This window comes from Lepidochelys kempii, chromosome 7 (genome assembly GCF_965140285.1).
Source record: "Lepidochelys kempii isolate rLepKem1 chromosome 7, rLepKem1.hap1, whole genome shotgun sequence".
Taxonomy (NCBI): Eukaryota; Metazoa; Chordata; order Testudines; family Cheloniidae; genus Lepidochelys; species Lepidochelys kempii.
Window position 1 is genome coordinate 111,206,135 of NC_136386.1, and position 16,025 is coordinate 111,222,159.

General features: G+C 45.4%; 1 protein-coding gene across 1 annotated transcript in view; it reads left to right on the forward strand.

Annotated features, from left to right (window-relative positions):
* The first annotated feature begins 338 nt into the window (after nt 1-338).
* HSPA12A (heat shock protein family A (Hsp70) member 12A) overlaps nt 339-16,025 on the forward strand; it is an 86,394-nt gene continuing 70,707 nt past the window's right edge. The window contains exon 1 of the mRNA XM_073354259.2: nt 339-597. Within this exon, the coding sequence (XP_073210360.1) occupies nt 570-597 (28 nt within the window). The 5' untranslated portion in view covers nt 339-569. The remainder of the gene's footprint in view (nt 598-16,025) is intronic.

The following is a 16,025-nucleotide window of genomic DNA, read 5'->3' on the forward strand; positions in this document are numbered from 1 at the left end:
ACAAAGGTTAGTCCGTGCTATAAGCAGCGTGCTCCAGTTTCCAACCACTCAGCCATGGGCAGGGTGCTTAGTCTGGAACTAGCCTCATGACGCTGTCAACTTCATTTGCGCACCGAAAGCGATAGCAATGACAACGAAATACACATTCAAAAGCTAGGCTGGAGCCGTCCCTTCCCTGAGCGTCTCCATCATTTAGCAGCTCCACAAGCGATTCTGCCAGTGGCAGCCTGGGGTGCCCTGGTTGAGGGGGGAAGCGGAGAGCGAGCGCACGCTTGCAGGGGAGGGGCTCTGCAGCAATCGGAGCAGTCACAGCCCTGCAGCCCGCAGGAAAGGCTTCTGAGCACTGGGGGTCAAACGCTGAGCCGTCCCTCTGGCTCCCTGCACCGTCTGTGGGAAGGCGCTAGGAGAGTGGGGGAGGGAAGAAGGAGCGAAGCCTCGCCCGGGCTCAGGAGGAAGCAGCAGCAGCAGCAGCAGCCGGCGATGGCTCAGGCTGCGGAGTGAGCAGCGCCCCGCGTGCGGCTGCTGGGCTCTGGCTGCAGGGCGGAGAGGGGCGAGAGGCGGCTCCAGCCATGGCCGAGACGGAGGGCGGCCCCGCAGGTAAGAGGAACCGCGTTCCCTTGTGCCTGCCGCGGGGGAGCCCCTGCCGGCCGGGCACGCACCAGCCCCTCCGCAATGCAGGAAACCTCCCCGTGAATGCGCATGGGGCTGTGGCTCACCTCAGCCTCTGCAGCAAGGGGCCGGGCACGGGTGCGGCTCCCGCGGTGCAGCCGCGTCCCGTCAGTGAGTGCGCCGGCGGCGACCGGCTGCGGGAGGCGTCACGCGCGCTAGGCGGCGCAGAAATGGCTCTGCGGGGAGCTGGCGATCGCCCCGACCGACTCTGTGTCATGTCCCGCGGCGGCCGCGGGACGGTGCGGGGCGGCCTGGGCGGGGGCTCAAGCCGGGGCCGGGCTGCTGAGCCTGGGGAGCGCTCCGCTCCCGGCGCGGGGAGGGGATACTGGCCTGGGGCGGGATTGATGCTCAGAGGCTCCGATGCAGGCGCGTAGGGCAGCCGAGCGGTTTCCCCAGGGCGACCGCCGGGCTCTCCCGGGCGGGGTGGCCACGCATCTCCCGAGCCAGCCGCAGTCCGGGACCGAAGAGCTTTAGCCGGACAGGACCCCTGGCGGGGGCCGAGGGGCAGCCGCTGCTGCTCATCCCGCGCTGTCTCCCGGAGGGAGTCCGTGCCGCAGGCCGGGAGGGGGCTGACGGGGGGAGCCGAGCGGCAACACAATGCGGAGGAACGTGATGCCCCCGCTTGCCCGTCTCCTGCCTGTCTCCGGGCTGCCCCCCTGCAAGTACGGCTGGGCCCGCGGCGATCGGGCCCGGACAAAGCTGCCAATGCTCCCCAAAGGCATGTACACCACCCAGCTAGCCCAGGCCTCTCTCCCCGTGTCTCCCACTGGCCAGTCTCCTCTCTTAGGATGTGGGGTCAGACTCTGGGCAAGGGCACGCTTTGTAGTTCCACTCGGGTGCTTCTCCCATTGAAATAAAGGGAAGGGGCATCTTAGGCTAATAGAGAGGCAGGCCTGTCAGTGCATCAATCTGAGCGGGGGTTTGTGATACAGAATCATCTCTCTTCCCCCCCTCCCCCCGCCCCCATTTAGATCACATCATATCTTCAGCATCCTGGAACAGCCAGAGAGCTCCAAATCTAAGGAGTCTCAGAGGCGGGATAAAACCGGAGGCAGTTTTGCAAAACCTTGCATATGGGGGTTTGACTTTGTAAAATCAAAAACAGGAGCTGTTCTGGGTCTCCTTTTATCCAGATCAGGAGGATTCTAATAATTAAAAAAAAATTGGTCCATTTGAAAATACAGTGCATAGGAGTAAAACAATGATGTTTTGGGGGGCAAGGAACTACACTCTGTATGCATCTGTCTGTAAAGGGTGCCAGCACAGTATGGGTATTACCAGACTTCAAAAATAATTATAGGGGAATAAAATATAGCCAGCGTGATGTACTTGATTCCTCTCCATGTGGGTGCTGCAGAGGTTTGAAAACATTGTAACTTTGAATCCCAGTCTCTGCACAAATAGAATTCTAGATGATGGTGTAGAGAGAAATAAAGGGCTGGGTTTATATGGTATTAGCATGTGGCTTAGAGGAGAATATTCCACTGCAATGCATCGTAAACGGGAATGTCCGAGAACATCCATTTTGAAAACTCTAGAACAGAACATTGTTTGAAAAACTAGTTGAATCTTAAAGTTATCTGCTTTGCTCTTTTGTTGCTTTGCTTGCCAAAGGTTGCTGGGAACTCCAATACTCTCCTTCCCCTCATGTAAATTAATTTTTTTTAAAATAAAGGCTCTAATGATTTGTGTCCTCTGTCTTGATGAAGTTAACTATAATCTTGTTATAGCAGACAGCTGACAAAGGGAAGAGTGGAAAGCAGATTCACCCATCTGTTAGATGACAGTATATTACATATTTTTACACAGAGTTAATTGCAAATCTGGTGTATTGCAATGTTGAAATTAAATGGTTCGAGGAAGAACCTAAGCAGGAAGGATTCCACTATAAGAAGGAGTACGATATAGCAAAGTAACGATTTGTCATACTAGAAATGCTTACATCTTTTGTAGTCGATAGAACACTGAAACAGTTGGAGAAAAAGGAATCTGAAAAAAAAATACTGCTAAATGAGAGTACGTATATTGGTAGTGTTAGGGCTGCAAAAATTTACAGCAGTGTAGTGTGCTGCAAAAATGACACACGCCTATGTAAAATAGCAAAATGCTGTATGCGCCAGCTGTTCATCATTTTTATGGCTCCAAGTAGCACAGCATTGCAGTATTTGCAGTTTGGCTAGCATGAGCATGACTAATTTTATTCACAGAAACTGTTGTGTTAAAGCTTTAATAATGCTATCTTAAAGAAATATAAACCATTGGCTCATATTCAAATGACATCAATTTAGTAGATTTAAAAAAATTACAAAAAACTAACTTAACAGTACACAGTGTGATAAGCTTTTAACCTGAATGTATAGCACATTTTAGCCCATGAACCAGACCCTGCCCTGTGCTAGGATGACATTTTGCTTCTCTACTGATGCAAAGTTTCCCTAAAGCCTATCAGGCCCCAGAGGATGTGTCCTACACTGGGTTTATGGAAAATAGGTCCTGTCAAACTAACTTAATTTTTTTTTATGGGATTACAAGTTTGATTGATAAAGGTAATAGTGTTGATGTTATATATTTAGACTTCTTAAAGTATTTGACTTAGTACAACATTTTGATTAAAAAATTAGAACGATACAAAATTAACAGGCACTCATTAAATGGATTAAAAACTGGCTAGTTGATAGGTCTCAATATGGAATTGTAAATGTGGAATAGTCGTCAAGCAAGTATGTTTCTAATGGGGTCCCCCAGAGATCGGTTCTTGGCCCTATGCTTTTAAACATTTTTTATCAATGACCTGAGAATATAAAATCACCACTAATAAAGTTTGCAGATGGCACAAAGATTAGAGATTGGTGAGTAATGAAGAGGACAGGTCACTGTTACAGAGCAATCAGAATTGCTTGGTAAGTCGGGCACGAGCAAACTACATGCATTTGGATATACTAAATATAAATGTATACATCTAGGAACGAAGAAAGTAAGTCATACTTACAGGATGGGGGACTTCTGGGAATCAATGACTCCGAAAATCATTTGGGGGTTGTGGCACATAGTCAGCTGAACATGAGCTCCCAGTGTGACACTGGCCAGATGGGCTAATGCTATCCTTGGATGCATAAACAGGGGAATCCTAAATAGGAGTAGAGGTTATTTTACCTAAATATTTGGCACTGGTGTGACCGCTGCTGGAATACTGTGTCCAGTTTTGGTGTCCACAGTTCAGGAAGAATGTTGATAAATTGGAGAAAAGCAACAAGAATGATGAAAGGATTTGAAAACATGCCAAGACTCAAGGAGCTCAACCTATTTATCTTAAAGAGAAGGTTGAGGAGTCACTTGATCACAGCCTATAAATACCTTCATGGGGAACAAATATTTGATAATAGGCTTTTCACGGGCAACTTTAAAATCAAGGTTGGATTTTTTTTCCCCAGATATGCTGTAGTTCAAAAGAATTTTGGTGGGGAAGTTCTATGGCCTGTTATGCGGGAAGTCAGACTAGACGATCACAATGGTCCCTTCTGGCTTTGGAATCTATGAACATAGGGGCATACTCAGGTGGTATAGATCTGATGTAACAGACCCTATTCCCTCACACTCTGAGCCAATGTAGTGACAGTGGCTAAGGTATTTCTACACCACAGCTATCCCCAGGAGCTGGCGTGACCTCTTTGGGACATGGACTGTCACTGCAAGTTAGAGCAGCCTTTATGCAGGAGGACAGGACTGTTGCCTCAGGTGCGTCAAATCTGGCCCCATAACTGTAAAAGGTGGAATTTGAATCCATTCAGTTCTCTCACAATGTCATTTTTATTCAAATTAGGATAAAACATTTTAAAAGATTTTAATGACATTCATCACCCCCATCATTTTTTGTTGAGTGATTTTTTTGCGTGATCACAGATTTCCTCAGTTGAGGTTCTCATATGACTTGCCAACGTCAGCTTCTCCTCATTGTTTTGGGCATGTTGCTGTCAACTTTGATTCCCATTATGGGCTTCACCTCTCCTGCTGCATTAGGTTCAGGCTTCTGGGCCTTTCCTTCAAGGCTGTGCACAACTCCTCTCCTGGCCATATGCCTGATTTTGGTTTCCCCAGTTCCCTATGCCAGGGGTTCGCAACCTTTTTCTTTCTCAAACCGCCCTCCCCCTCCCCCCTCACGCTATAAAGACTCCACAGCCCGCCTGTGTCACAACAACTCTTTTTCTGCATATCCAGTAGATTCAAAGCCAGGGCTGGTATTTGGAGGCAGCAAGCAGGGCAATTGCCGCAAAGCGACGTTCCTTGGGCTTCAGTTTTAGTCCAGGGTGATGGGGCTTTGGCTTCAGCCCCGGGCCCCAGTGAGTCTAATGCTGGCCCTGCTGTCTGGCTTATTTTGGCAGACCCCCTGAAACCTGCTCTCAGACCCCCACTGGAACCCGGACTCCTGGTGGAGAACCACTTCCCTGTGCCATACCAAGCCTCTCTCACAACCACTCCCCTTTGTATCCTCCCCACTCTTTTTCTCATCTTGCATGGTGTTCCCTACTCTCTTCCTGTGCACCAAACAACCACCCCGCTCATTCAAATCCACTCTTAAAACACAGTTTTTCTGCAAAGGCGTGCAGCGTGACTGGTGAACTGTTCCAGCACTTCCTTACTATCCCATTGGTATCCCATCCACCTTCAGTACATGTGTCTGGACTCTTCTCATGCAGTTTGAGCTAAACTCATCACTGATGTTATTCTGACTTCAGTGGAGGAACTCCAGGCAGGAAATCAGCCCTGTAGGTGGGATTTCCAAAAATGGTGTTAGCCTAACTCTTACAGTGGGAGTTTTACTCTTGACTTCAGTGAGAGGTAGAGTTAGTCTTCTATTAAGTGTTTTTGAAAATCCCTCTCTGTCTATACTAGATTGTATGCTCTGTAGAACAGGAGCCATGAATATTTGTATGTTTACGCTGTGCTAAGGTCACTCTTGGTCTCAATAAATAATTATGGAAAGCACGAATAGAAGAAAGCAGTTTCATGTAAGTGCACAGTTTTGAGATTAGGAGAGGAAAGATCTTAATCCATTGACATGCTGTTCTGTAAACTGTTAGCAAATTTTGTGAGGAAACTGTTGGGCTGTATTTCCTTTTTTTTTTTTTAATGTAAATTTAATTTGACAATTGCGACAAGTTTGCAGGTAAGTACCTTACACCTCTTTGTTAAATGCTACGTTTTGACCTATTTGTCTCTTCATAATTATTTCCTTATTTATTAGGCTTTGTGTAGCATTCATCAGCTTTCCATCTAACAACCTCATTAGATTAAAGAAGTTAAATCGAGGTTGCTGACGGACACTCAGGTCTGTTCAGCTTGAATTCACCAACGGGAAAGATGGTAGAGTGTCAGGCAGAACTAATATGAGAGAATTCCAAAGCTCTTAAATATACAGGCCCCGATCCTGGAGTGCACGATGCAGCCACTTTGCACGAGCACTCTGGTGCACCCTAAATAATGGGGATATGACCCTTGGGGGAGAGGTGTCACCATCACATAGGGAAAATCTAAGTACAGTAACCCCTCACTTAACGTTGTAGTTTGGTTCCTGAAAAATGTTACTTTAAGCGAAACGATGTTAAGCGAATCCAATTTCCAATTTCAGCATAAGAATTAATGTAAATCGGATGGGGGCTAGGTTCCACGGAAATTTTTTTTGCCAGACAAAAGACATTATATACATATAGAGTATAAGGTTTAAATAATTTTAAACAATTTAATGTTGGACTTCCTAGTGATGATTGTGAAGCTTGGTTGAGGCAGGGGTGTAGTGGGGTTGGGGTGTAGGGCCTTGCCCCACTCCGCCTGCCTGGAGCTCCTGCTAGGGAGTGGGGTCAGGACGTGGGGGGGCTTGCCCTGCTCCTCCCGCCCGGCGTTCCAGCCGGGAAGGGGGTCGGGGCGTGGGAGGTCCCCCTGTTCCACCCACCCAGCCCTCCTGCCAGGGAGCGGGGTTGGGGGTTGCCCGCTCCCTGGCTGGAATGCCGGGCGGGGGGAGTGGGGTAAGCCCCCACGCCCCGACCCCGTTCCTTGGCAGGAGCGCCAGGCAGGCAGAATGAGGCAAGCCAAACAACCTTATAAGAGAACATTGCATGACTTTAAATGAGTATATTCTCTAATAGATCAGCAACCTAATAACGAAACAATGTTAACTGGGATGACTTTCAGTGAGGAGTTACTGTATTAGGCTTCTGTAACATTCCTGTGGCTGGTGTTTCTGTGTCCTGGTGACTGTCAGCTGCCATAAGTGCTCCTGGGAGCCTTCATTCTGCTCTACACTGTGTCAAGGCAGCCTCAGGATGGGGGGAGGGGGATATAATGGGTACCTTTGAGTCTGTCCCTCAGATGTGCCGAGCACTCCTCTGCCGTAGCTTAGGATCAGACCAACAGAGTCTGTTCCGACCAGCTATGCTCATAGGAATACATTTTACTCAGTTCCACTGAAAAGTGAGCTGGACTATTCACTTGATTAAGATTTACCCTCAAGAGCAAAATCAATGAGTAGATCAGACTCATACTTTGGTTAAAAAAGAATGATTTTATGATATGACTGCTGATAAATATTCACATTTGCTGTGGTGATGAGTGGCATAGTAATGCATATATGTAAGACAGATATAATGAAAAGCTTCCATTTATTTTACCACAAGGTATTTTTAAAACAGATAATGCAGGGTTTTAAAAGTAGGATTGCCACAGTGAAGTGGTAATGGTTGACAAATAGATATTGTAACAAGAAATTCCTCCCAAGTTAGGTTCAGAGCGTTTTTAAAAAATGTTATCACATAACAGAAAAGTAAAATGCAGTCAGTCTAAAAACAGAATGCACTGAAATACTCTTTACAGATGAATCTAAAGGACAGGAGAGAGAGCTCTCAGCACAGAGGGCCTTTGTTCTTGTCTCCCGAGTAGCACTATTTAGGACTGCATAAGGGTGGGTCAAGGACATATGAGAATTGCTTTTGGAAGTTGCTGGGTCCGATTCTCCACTGCCTTGCATCCTGTGTACCATTTGGGTCAGGCAGTGTGTTACAGTAGCCACTTCCCACTCACTGGCTCAGATCCTTGGCTTCGTTATGGCTGATTTGCACTGCAGTGGTGTCACAGCAGCTTTAAAGCCAGTTAACTGAGATTATAACTTTGAGCAACCTTGAGGCCGTGATAAATTACATCAGGGTCTAGATTGACTCTCTGCAGCTCCAGAATCCCAGCCACAAGAGTGGCTTAGAACGATCTGTCCCTCCCCTAGCTCTCACCCCTACGCCTTCAGCATTGAGCACAACCTGGTCACTGCAGAGGACCTGACACTTTGCACAGGTGAAAATGACTATAGCATGCAAGACAGTGAAGAATTAGGACCAAGGCCAGGAAGACAGCTTTATTGGCCCTTTAGAGCCACTGTGACAGCTCAAAGGCTCTGGATTTGGGGCCAGAATCTGATTTCAAGACTATACAAAGCAGAGCTTACCCAACGCCACTGGAAATTCCCTACTCTCAGCTATATTTAAGAGAGAATCCTTAACAGTAACACTCCACATGTTAAGAGTCAACTCTGTACCTTTTCTCTCTTCCATTGTTGGCCACACACACACTATTTTTTCCAGCAGCAATTCTCCAAAGACCAAGGAGCTAAGGCCTACAGACTCTAAAGCAGTGGTGGGTAACCTGTGGCCCACAGGCTGCATACAGCCCATCAGAGTAATCTGATTGCGGGCCGCGAGACAGCTTGCTGACGTTGACCATCCGCAGGCACGGCCCCCACAGCTCTCAGTGATCACGGTTTGCCGTTTCCAGCCAATAGGAGCTGCGGCGGGCTGCAGGTTGCCCACCACTGCTCTAAAGCGTTGTTCTGTATATCTTTGTTGAACTTCTAAGTTATTTTTAAATTGCTAGAAGGACCTTTAAAAGGTTTGGGGTTCAGATAGTCATCCAGAACTGTACATGCTTATCTGACTGTGGGGGTACCATCATCCCATCCATGAAGACTCATATTCCTCCACCCCCAAAACTCCCTCAATGAACTGTCCTACCTGCAGTTGCCTTTTTGGAAGAGAAGACCTAGAGACCCACTATATATTACCTTTCAGTGGAGGAACAATGTGGGGAAATCTGTACCATGCCCCATGCCCCACAGCATCTTCTGGCAGCATCACCTGCATTCTCTCACCTTCTCGGGGTTTAGATCATCTATCCCACAATCTTACTCTCTCTGCTGGGGTTTGGATACTACTCACCCACACCATGTCTCCACTGGAAGATGGGGATGTGTAGTGCATGTCATTCACCCACTCTCTCTCCATTGGGAGGATCTCCAGTTTCTTGTACCATCCAGTGTTCCCCATGCTGCCCTCTCTTTCATGGCCTGATGTCACGCGACACCAGGTATTGGCATCCTTTATCTTGGGAGTGGGTAGAGAAATGGGCCTATGCCTGTTCACTGTAGAGACTGGGCTGGTTGTCTGTAACACCAAGTATGAGAGCTTAAATATCACAATTTCTTTAAAATGTTCTTGATGTCCTGTACTACTGAGTTGGGTTGGAAATGCATTCCTGGTCTGTCTGCTAACAGTTTGATCTGTTGGATTTCATCTTAGCTGTCTCCACTCTTAAAGATTTAAATAGCTGTGGTTGTACCAGACTGGCAAATAGATCTAACAAATCTAACTCCTCTTTCTTAAGTTTCCATGGATACCTTGAAGAGTGCACACACTGTAATCAAAACAGTAGGGAGTACAGTTTACAAAAGCTTCCAGTATTGTCCTCATGGAATTGTTACATTCAAGAAATAGCTCTTTGTAATAGCTCTCTCACTTAGTCAGCTCTGTTCCTCTTATGTTTTTAGTCTTATCAAGTCCTTTGCATCTCCCACCTGTTGAGATGTAACTTTCATCTGAGTACTCAATGTTTAGTCGGTAACTTTTGCCTGATTCAAAACTTGATGCCTAATATAGCTAAGGCACTTGGATACTACAGTGATGGGGCAATACAAGAACCTACTTAGGCATGTCTTGGGCCTTGTCTACACTACTACTTAAGTTGATTATAAGTTATGTTGCTCAGGAGTATGAAAAAGCCACCCCTCTGAGCGACATAACTTACATCGACTTAATGAGATGTCTTCGCTGCACTATGTTAGCAGGAGATGCTCTCCCACTGACATAGTTTCCGCCTCTCATTGAGGTGGATTAATTATGTCAACTGGAGAACGTGCTCCCGTCAACATAGTGCATCTTCATCCAACATGCTAAATTGACGCCTCTGCATCGATTGCAGCAGCGCCAATTTAGCGTGATAGTGAAGACAAGTCCTTGGTTTGTAATATACAACTGTTTGGAGTTACAGCAGTTTCATGGAGAATTCTTCCATGGTTCTAAAAAGTCTGCTGTCTTCTGCCATTGCATCATGCTTTCAAATGTAGTCCTTTTTCTTCTGGGATCTAGAGCTGTTAATACCACTTGTTACCAAAAAATCCAATTGCTGAAACATTTTCAGTATCAAGAAACAGGCAATAAAGATAAATAGGTTAGTTCTTGTTTTAGCTATGAGATGTCACTTAGATACTAACCCACTAATCCTAGTCTACAGACTCACTGTTGGCTCTGTCAATGAATGTTGAAATTTGACACCATCCTTGTCGTTCTCCAACTGCTGACATTCTTCTATTTCCTCATCTGTGAGCAAATGTAGGACTTTTAGCCTTGTAGAATGTCAAGGGCTTTACTGATAACACTCAGTACCATGTGACCATCTGTTGTTGTTTTATTTATTGCTTTTCACAGTCGGACTTTTCCATATTACCCTGTTCTCCCTTTCTCCTATAATCTTTTTGATTTTGTCTGGATTCAAGAGCATCTTTGGTATTCCTAAAAATTGTGAAAGGGAAAATGTTTCTCAATGTAATGCACATTTAAAGAAACAAAAGTCATTGGAGTCTTCCTGTTTAGTGAATGACAAGAGTTTTTGTGTGAATCTAACAATCATGGTGAAAGCTGAGTAAGTGACTATTCAACCAAAGATAGTAAACAATACATCCAGAGTAGTTTCCTGTTTGTTCACATTAGATGTATTTTCTATATCTAATCTCTTGCTTAATATGTAATGCCTCAGGTCAGGAAGAGCTCTGTGTAGCTCAAAAGCTTGTATCTTTCATCGACAGAAGAAGTTGGTCCAATAAAATATATTACCTCACTCACCTTGTGTCTTTAATATCTTTGGACCAACATGGCTACAATAACACTGCATATATTTATCTAGCAACTGTGACAAAGTTCCTCCTCTACTTTGGTGGGTCTTGCGCTTATTGACGGATTTGCTCACCTTGGAGCTTCACGGCAGCCCTCAGTTTGGCCGTTTTCGTGAGCCCACAGTCCAGGTCAGCTCCTCCTGTGTCTGACCAGGAGTTGGGAGGTTTGGGGGAAACCCAGGCCTGCCCTCTACTCCGCGTTCCAGCCCAGGGTCCTGTGGAATGCAACTGTCTAGAGTGCCTCATGGAACAGCTGTGCGACAGCTACAACTCCCTGGGCTACTTCCCCATGGCCTCCTCCCAACATCTTCTTTATCCTTACCATAGGACCTTCCTCCTGGTGTCTGATAATGCTTGTACACCTCAGTCCTCCAACAGTATGTGTTCTCACTCTCAGCTCCTAGCGCCTCTTGCTCCTTACACGTGCACCACAAACTAAAGTGAGCTCCTTTTTAAACCCAGGTGCCCTGATTAGCCTGTCTTAATTGATTCTAGCAGCTTCTTGATTGGCTGCAGGTGTTCTAATCAGCCAGTTTGTCTTAATTGTCTCCAGAAAGTTCCTGATTGTTCTGGAACCTTCCCTGTTACCTTACCCAGGGAAAAGGGACCTACTTAACCTGGGGCTAATATATCTGCCTTCTATTACTCTCCTGTAGCCATCCGGCCCGACCCTGTCACACAACCCAGGTTTGCATGGCACTTTATAGACATGGAAAAAAACAAGGTCTTTGTCCTGAAAAGCTTGTAATTTAAGCCATTTGGATGATACGATGGGAGATGGAATGAGGAGAATGAACATCAGGAAACTGCACTAGGAGAGGATAGTTTTACACAGAATCTGGATTCTGTTTCTTTGTGTTTTCTATTTTTGGGAGGGAAAGAGGACGATTTTTATGAAGATATGGGCAAAGGTTTGTTTGCGGGCAAAGGTAGGTTTGTTTTTTATGAAGATGCGGGCAAAGGTAATGCCTGATTGGAGATTATTAGTGCAGGGACGCCAGAAGGAAGCGAGTTTGAGGAAGGAGTTTTCAGGAGGAAAAGGAGGTTGCTTGGTGTGCAGAAAAGGTGCCAGGCATAGGGTACTGTATGACAACAGGTGTGAGTGGGAGATGGCAAAGGAGGAGCGTGATTGTTCTTTTTCATCCAGCCTCCAAGGTGTCACTGGGCTCAATTCTGTGTTCCTTCAAGAAGACAAGATCTCAGAGGGGGTGAAATTCACCTCTGAGCAGCATGCCAATGCAAACCCAGTGGCCCGCTTAAACTCTGATTAAGTTAGCTAGCTACACAAGGTTATCACCCATAGCAAATAATTAAGGTTGTACAAATCCAGAGTTCTTTCTGGTAATGACAATGTAAAACTGAAAAGATCTTGAGAATACTAGATGAAAAAGCACAGATGTGGCTCCCTGGTTGAGTCATAAAAATGATCCGAAGCAGAGTAGTTATAATAAACCGGAAAAGGCATTGGTTCTAGTGAGACAAATTTTATTTGTAGACATTTACTTCAACTGTGCAGATATCTTTGCCTTTAACAAACTATTACTGTACTCTAAATGCTATCAGTGAGATTGCATAGCAGCATTCTGGCTGATTGATTATTATGAAAAGTTAACAGAAAACCTCGATTTGGAATGGTCATTAGCTGGGGCAGTCTCCATGGAAGTGAAAGGTATTGCACTCTTCAAGACACAAGGTGGGAAACCCTGTTGATGTTTAAAATAAAGTACCTTACCCTGTTTTCACTGAAGTTAATAGCAACACGCTCATTGACTGCACTGAAAGCAGAAAGTATTTATTTTTTATGCTGAATATGGGGTTCATTTCATTTATATATTGAAATGTTTTTAAATGTGTTTTTAATTTTTGTATTTCTGTTTCTTTTTGATTTTCCTTTTTTCCTTTCAAAGCCTTTTTGTATCTGCACTAAAATCCTCCAGGCTGTAGATTGTGCCAGGTTGTTGTGACACTTTTTTGTAAGCTTTGACATTTTGTTTTCAGTCTTGTATTTAAGGTGAGGTAGTATCCCAGCAATACTTTACTTCGTTTTTGCCAGCTGTGTTGCTTCCCAAACAGCCATGTAGTAAATCCTGCATTTCCTGTTGTGCAAACATCACTGACAATGTGAAATATGCAGACCACCAAGCTTTTCTTTCAGGAAAATTCTCTAGATAGTTAAAATGAGTCTAAAGAGTTTTGAATTGCACTTTGTACTTACTTTACTGTGAGACCCTATGGTCTAGAGGATTGAGCACTGGACTTGGGAGTTAGGGGTGACTGAGGTTCTGTTCCTGGCACCTTCACTAACCTGCTGTGTGATCATTTGAACTCCATGGGCTTTTGCTCCCACTTTTTAATCTGTCTTGTCTTTTTATGTCTGTCTGTTGTTTTTTGGAACAATTTAATTCCATCACCTGAAGTCTTTGAATGAGATAGGATGTCTTTCTAAAAATATGTTCTATCTAGCTCAGCCAGATATGGGTTTCATGCAGAAGCTACTGGGTCAAATTCTATGGCCTGGGTTATGAAGAAAGTTGCACGAGATGATCATAACGATCCCTTCAGGCTTTAAAATCCACAAAATCTATTTAGATTGTAAATTTTTCAGGGCAAGGCTGGTCTCTCATTATATGTTTGTACAGAACCTCTCACAATGGGGCCTCTCGGCTCTAAGGCAATGCTAAAAATAATAATTGTTTAAAAATCTTTCTGTGTTTGTATTCCTGCTATGGTTTTATCTGGAATAAACAAAGGACATTGTTAAAATTTATATGGAATAAGAAAAGATCAAGAGTGAGTGCAGATGCCTTATACAAATCTATTAAACAGGCTGGACTAGCTGTTCCAAATATTCTGTGGTACTGTCAAGCCAGCCGGTTCAAAGCAGTAGTGGACTGGAGCTTTTTAACCCAGTCAAACACTGGGCCCTTATTGAACAAGAAAATTGGGGCAGTGTAAACATTGCTACGCTAACATAGATTAATAAAAAATCATGCCATCCAGAAATTGATATACCTCCTTTAGCAAAGGCTACTCCATGTGTTTGTGATTGAACTAGAGTTAAGTTCTCTTTCCTCACCAATGACACTCTTGCACTACTGCTTAAGTCATAGAATCATAGAATATCAGGGTTGGAAGCGACTTCAGGAGGTCATCTCGTCCAAACCCCTGCTCAAAGCAGGACCGATCCCCGACTAAATCATCCCAGCCAGGGCTTTGTCAAGCCTGACCTTAAAAACTTCTAGGGAAGGAGATTCCACCACCTCCCTAGGTAACACATTCCAGTGTTTCACCACCCTCGTCGTGAAAAAGTTTTTCCTAATATCCAACCTAAATCTCCCCCATTGCAACTTGAAACCATTACTCCTTGTTCTGTCAGCTGCTACCACTGAGAACAGTCTAGATCCATCCTCTTTGGAACCCCCTTTCAGGTAGTTGAAAGCAGCTATCAAATCCCCCCTCATTCTTCTCTTCTGAAGACTAAACATCCCCAGTTCCCTCAGCCTCTCCTCATAAATCATGTGTTCCAGTCCCCTAATAATTTTTGTTGCCCTCCGCTGGACTCTTTCCAGTTTTTCCACATCCTTCTTGTAGTGTGGGGCCCAAAACTGGACACAGTACTCCAGATGAGGCCTCACCAATGTCGAATAGAGGGGAACGATCACATCCTTCGATCTGCTGGCAATGCCCCTACTTATACATCCCAAAATGCCATTGGCCTTCTTGGCAACAAGGACACACTGTTGACTCATATCCAACTTCTCATCCACTGTAACCCCAGGTCCTTTTCTGCAGAACTGCTGCTGAGCCATTCGGTCCCTAGTCTGTAGCGGTACATTGGATTCTTCCATCCTAAGTGCAGGACTCTGCACTTGTCCTTGTTGAACCTCATCAGATTTCTTTTGGCCCAATCCTCTAATTTGTCTAGGTCCCTCTGTATCCTATCCCTACCCTCCAGCATATCTACCACTCCTCCCAGTTTAGTGTCATCTGCAAACTGGCTGAGGGTGCAATCCACACCATCCTCCAGATCATTTATGAAGATATTGAACAAAACCGGCCCCAGGACCAACCCCTGGGGCACTCCACTTGATACCAGCTGCCAACTAGACATGGAGCCATTGATCACTACCCGTTGAGCCCGACAATCTAGCCAGCTTTCTATCCACCTTATAGTCCATTCATCCAGCCCATACTTCTTTAACTTTCTGGCAAGAATACTGTGGGAGACCCTTGACTTTAGCAAAGCTTTTGACACGAACAACACATCCACTGCTTTCCGTTCATCCACAGAGCCAGTTATCCCGTCATAGAAGGCAGTTAGATTAGTCAGGCATGCCTTGCCCTTGGTGAATCCATGCTGACTGTTCCTGATCACTTTCCTCTCCTCTAAGTGCTTCAGAATTGATTCCTTGAGGACCTGCTCCATGATTTTTCCAGGGACCGAGGTGAGGCTGACTGGCCTGTAGTTCCCAGGATCCTCCTTCTTCCCTTTTTTAAAGATGGGCACTACATTAGCCTTTTTCCAGTCATCTGGGACCTTCCCCGATTGCCATGAGTTTTGAAAGATAATGGCCAATGGCTCTGCAGTCACATCTGCCAACTCCTTTAGCACTCTCGGATGCAGCGCATCCGGCCCCATGGACTTGTGCTCGTCCAGCTTTTCTAAATAGTCCCGAACCACTTCTTTCTCCACAGAGGGCTGGTCACCTCCTCCCCATGCTGTGCTGCCCAGTGCAGTAGTCTGGGAGCTGACCTTGTTCATGAAGACAGAGGCAAAAAAAGCATTGAGTACATTAGTTTTTCCACATCCTCTGTCACGAGGTTGCCTCCCTCATTCAGTAAGGGGCCCACACTTTCCTTGATTTTCTTCTTGTTGTTAACATACCTGAAGAAACCCTTCTTGTTACTCTTAACATCTCTTGCTAGCTGCAACTCCAGGTGTGATTTGGCCTTCCTGATTTCACTCCTGTAAGCCAGAGCAATATTTTTATACTCATCCCTGGTCATTTGTCCAATCTTCCACTTCTTGCAAGCTTCTTTTCTGTATTTAAGAGCAGCAAGGATTTCCTGTTAAGCCAAGCTGGTTGCCTGCCAT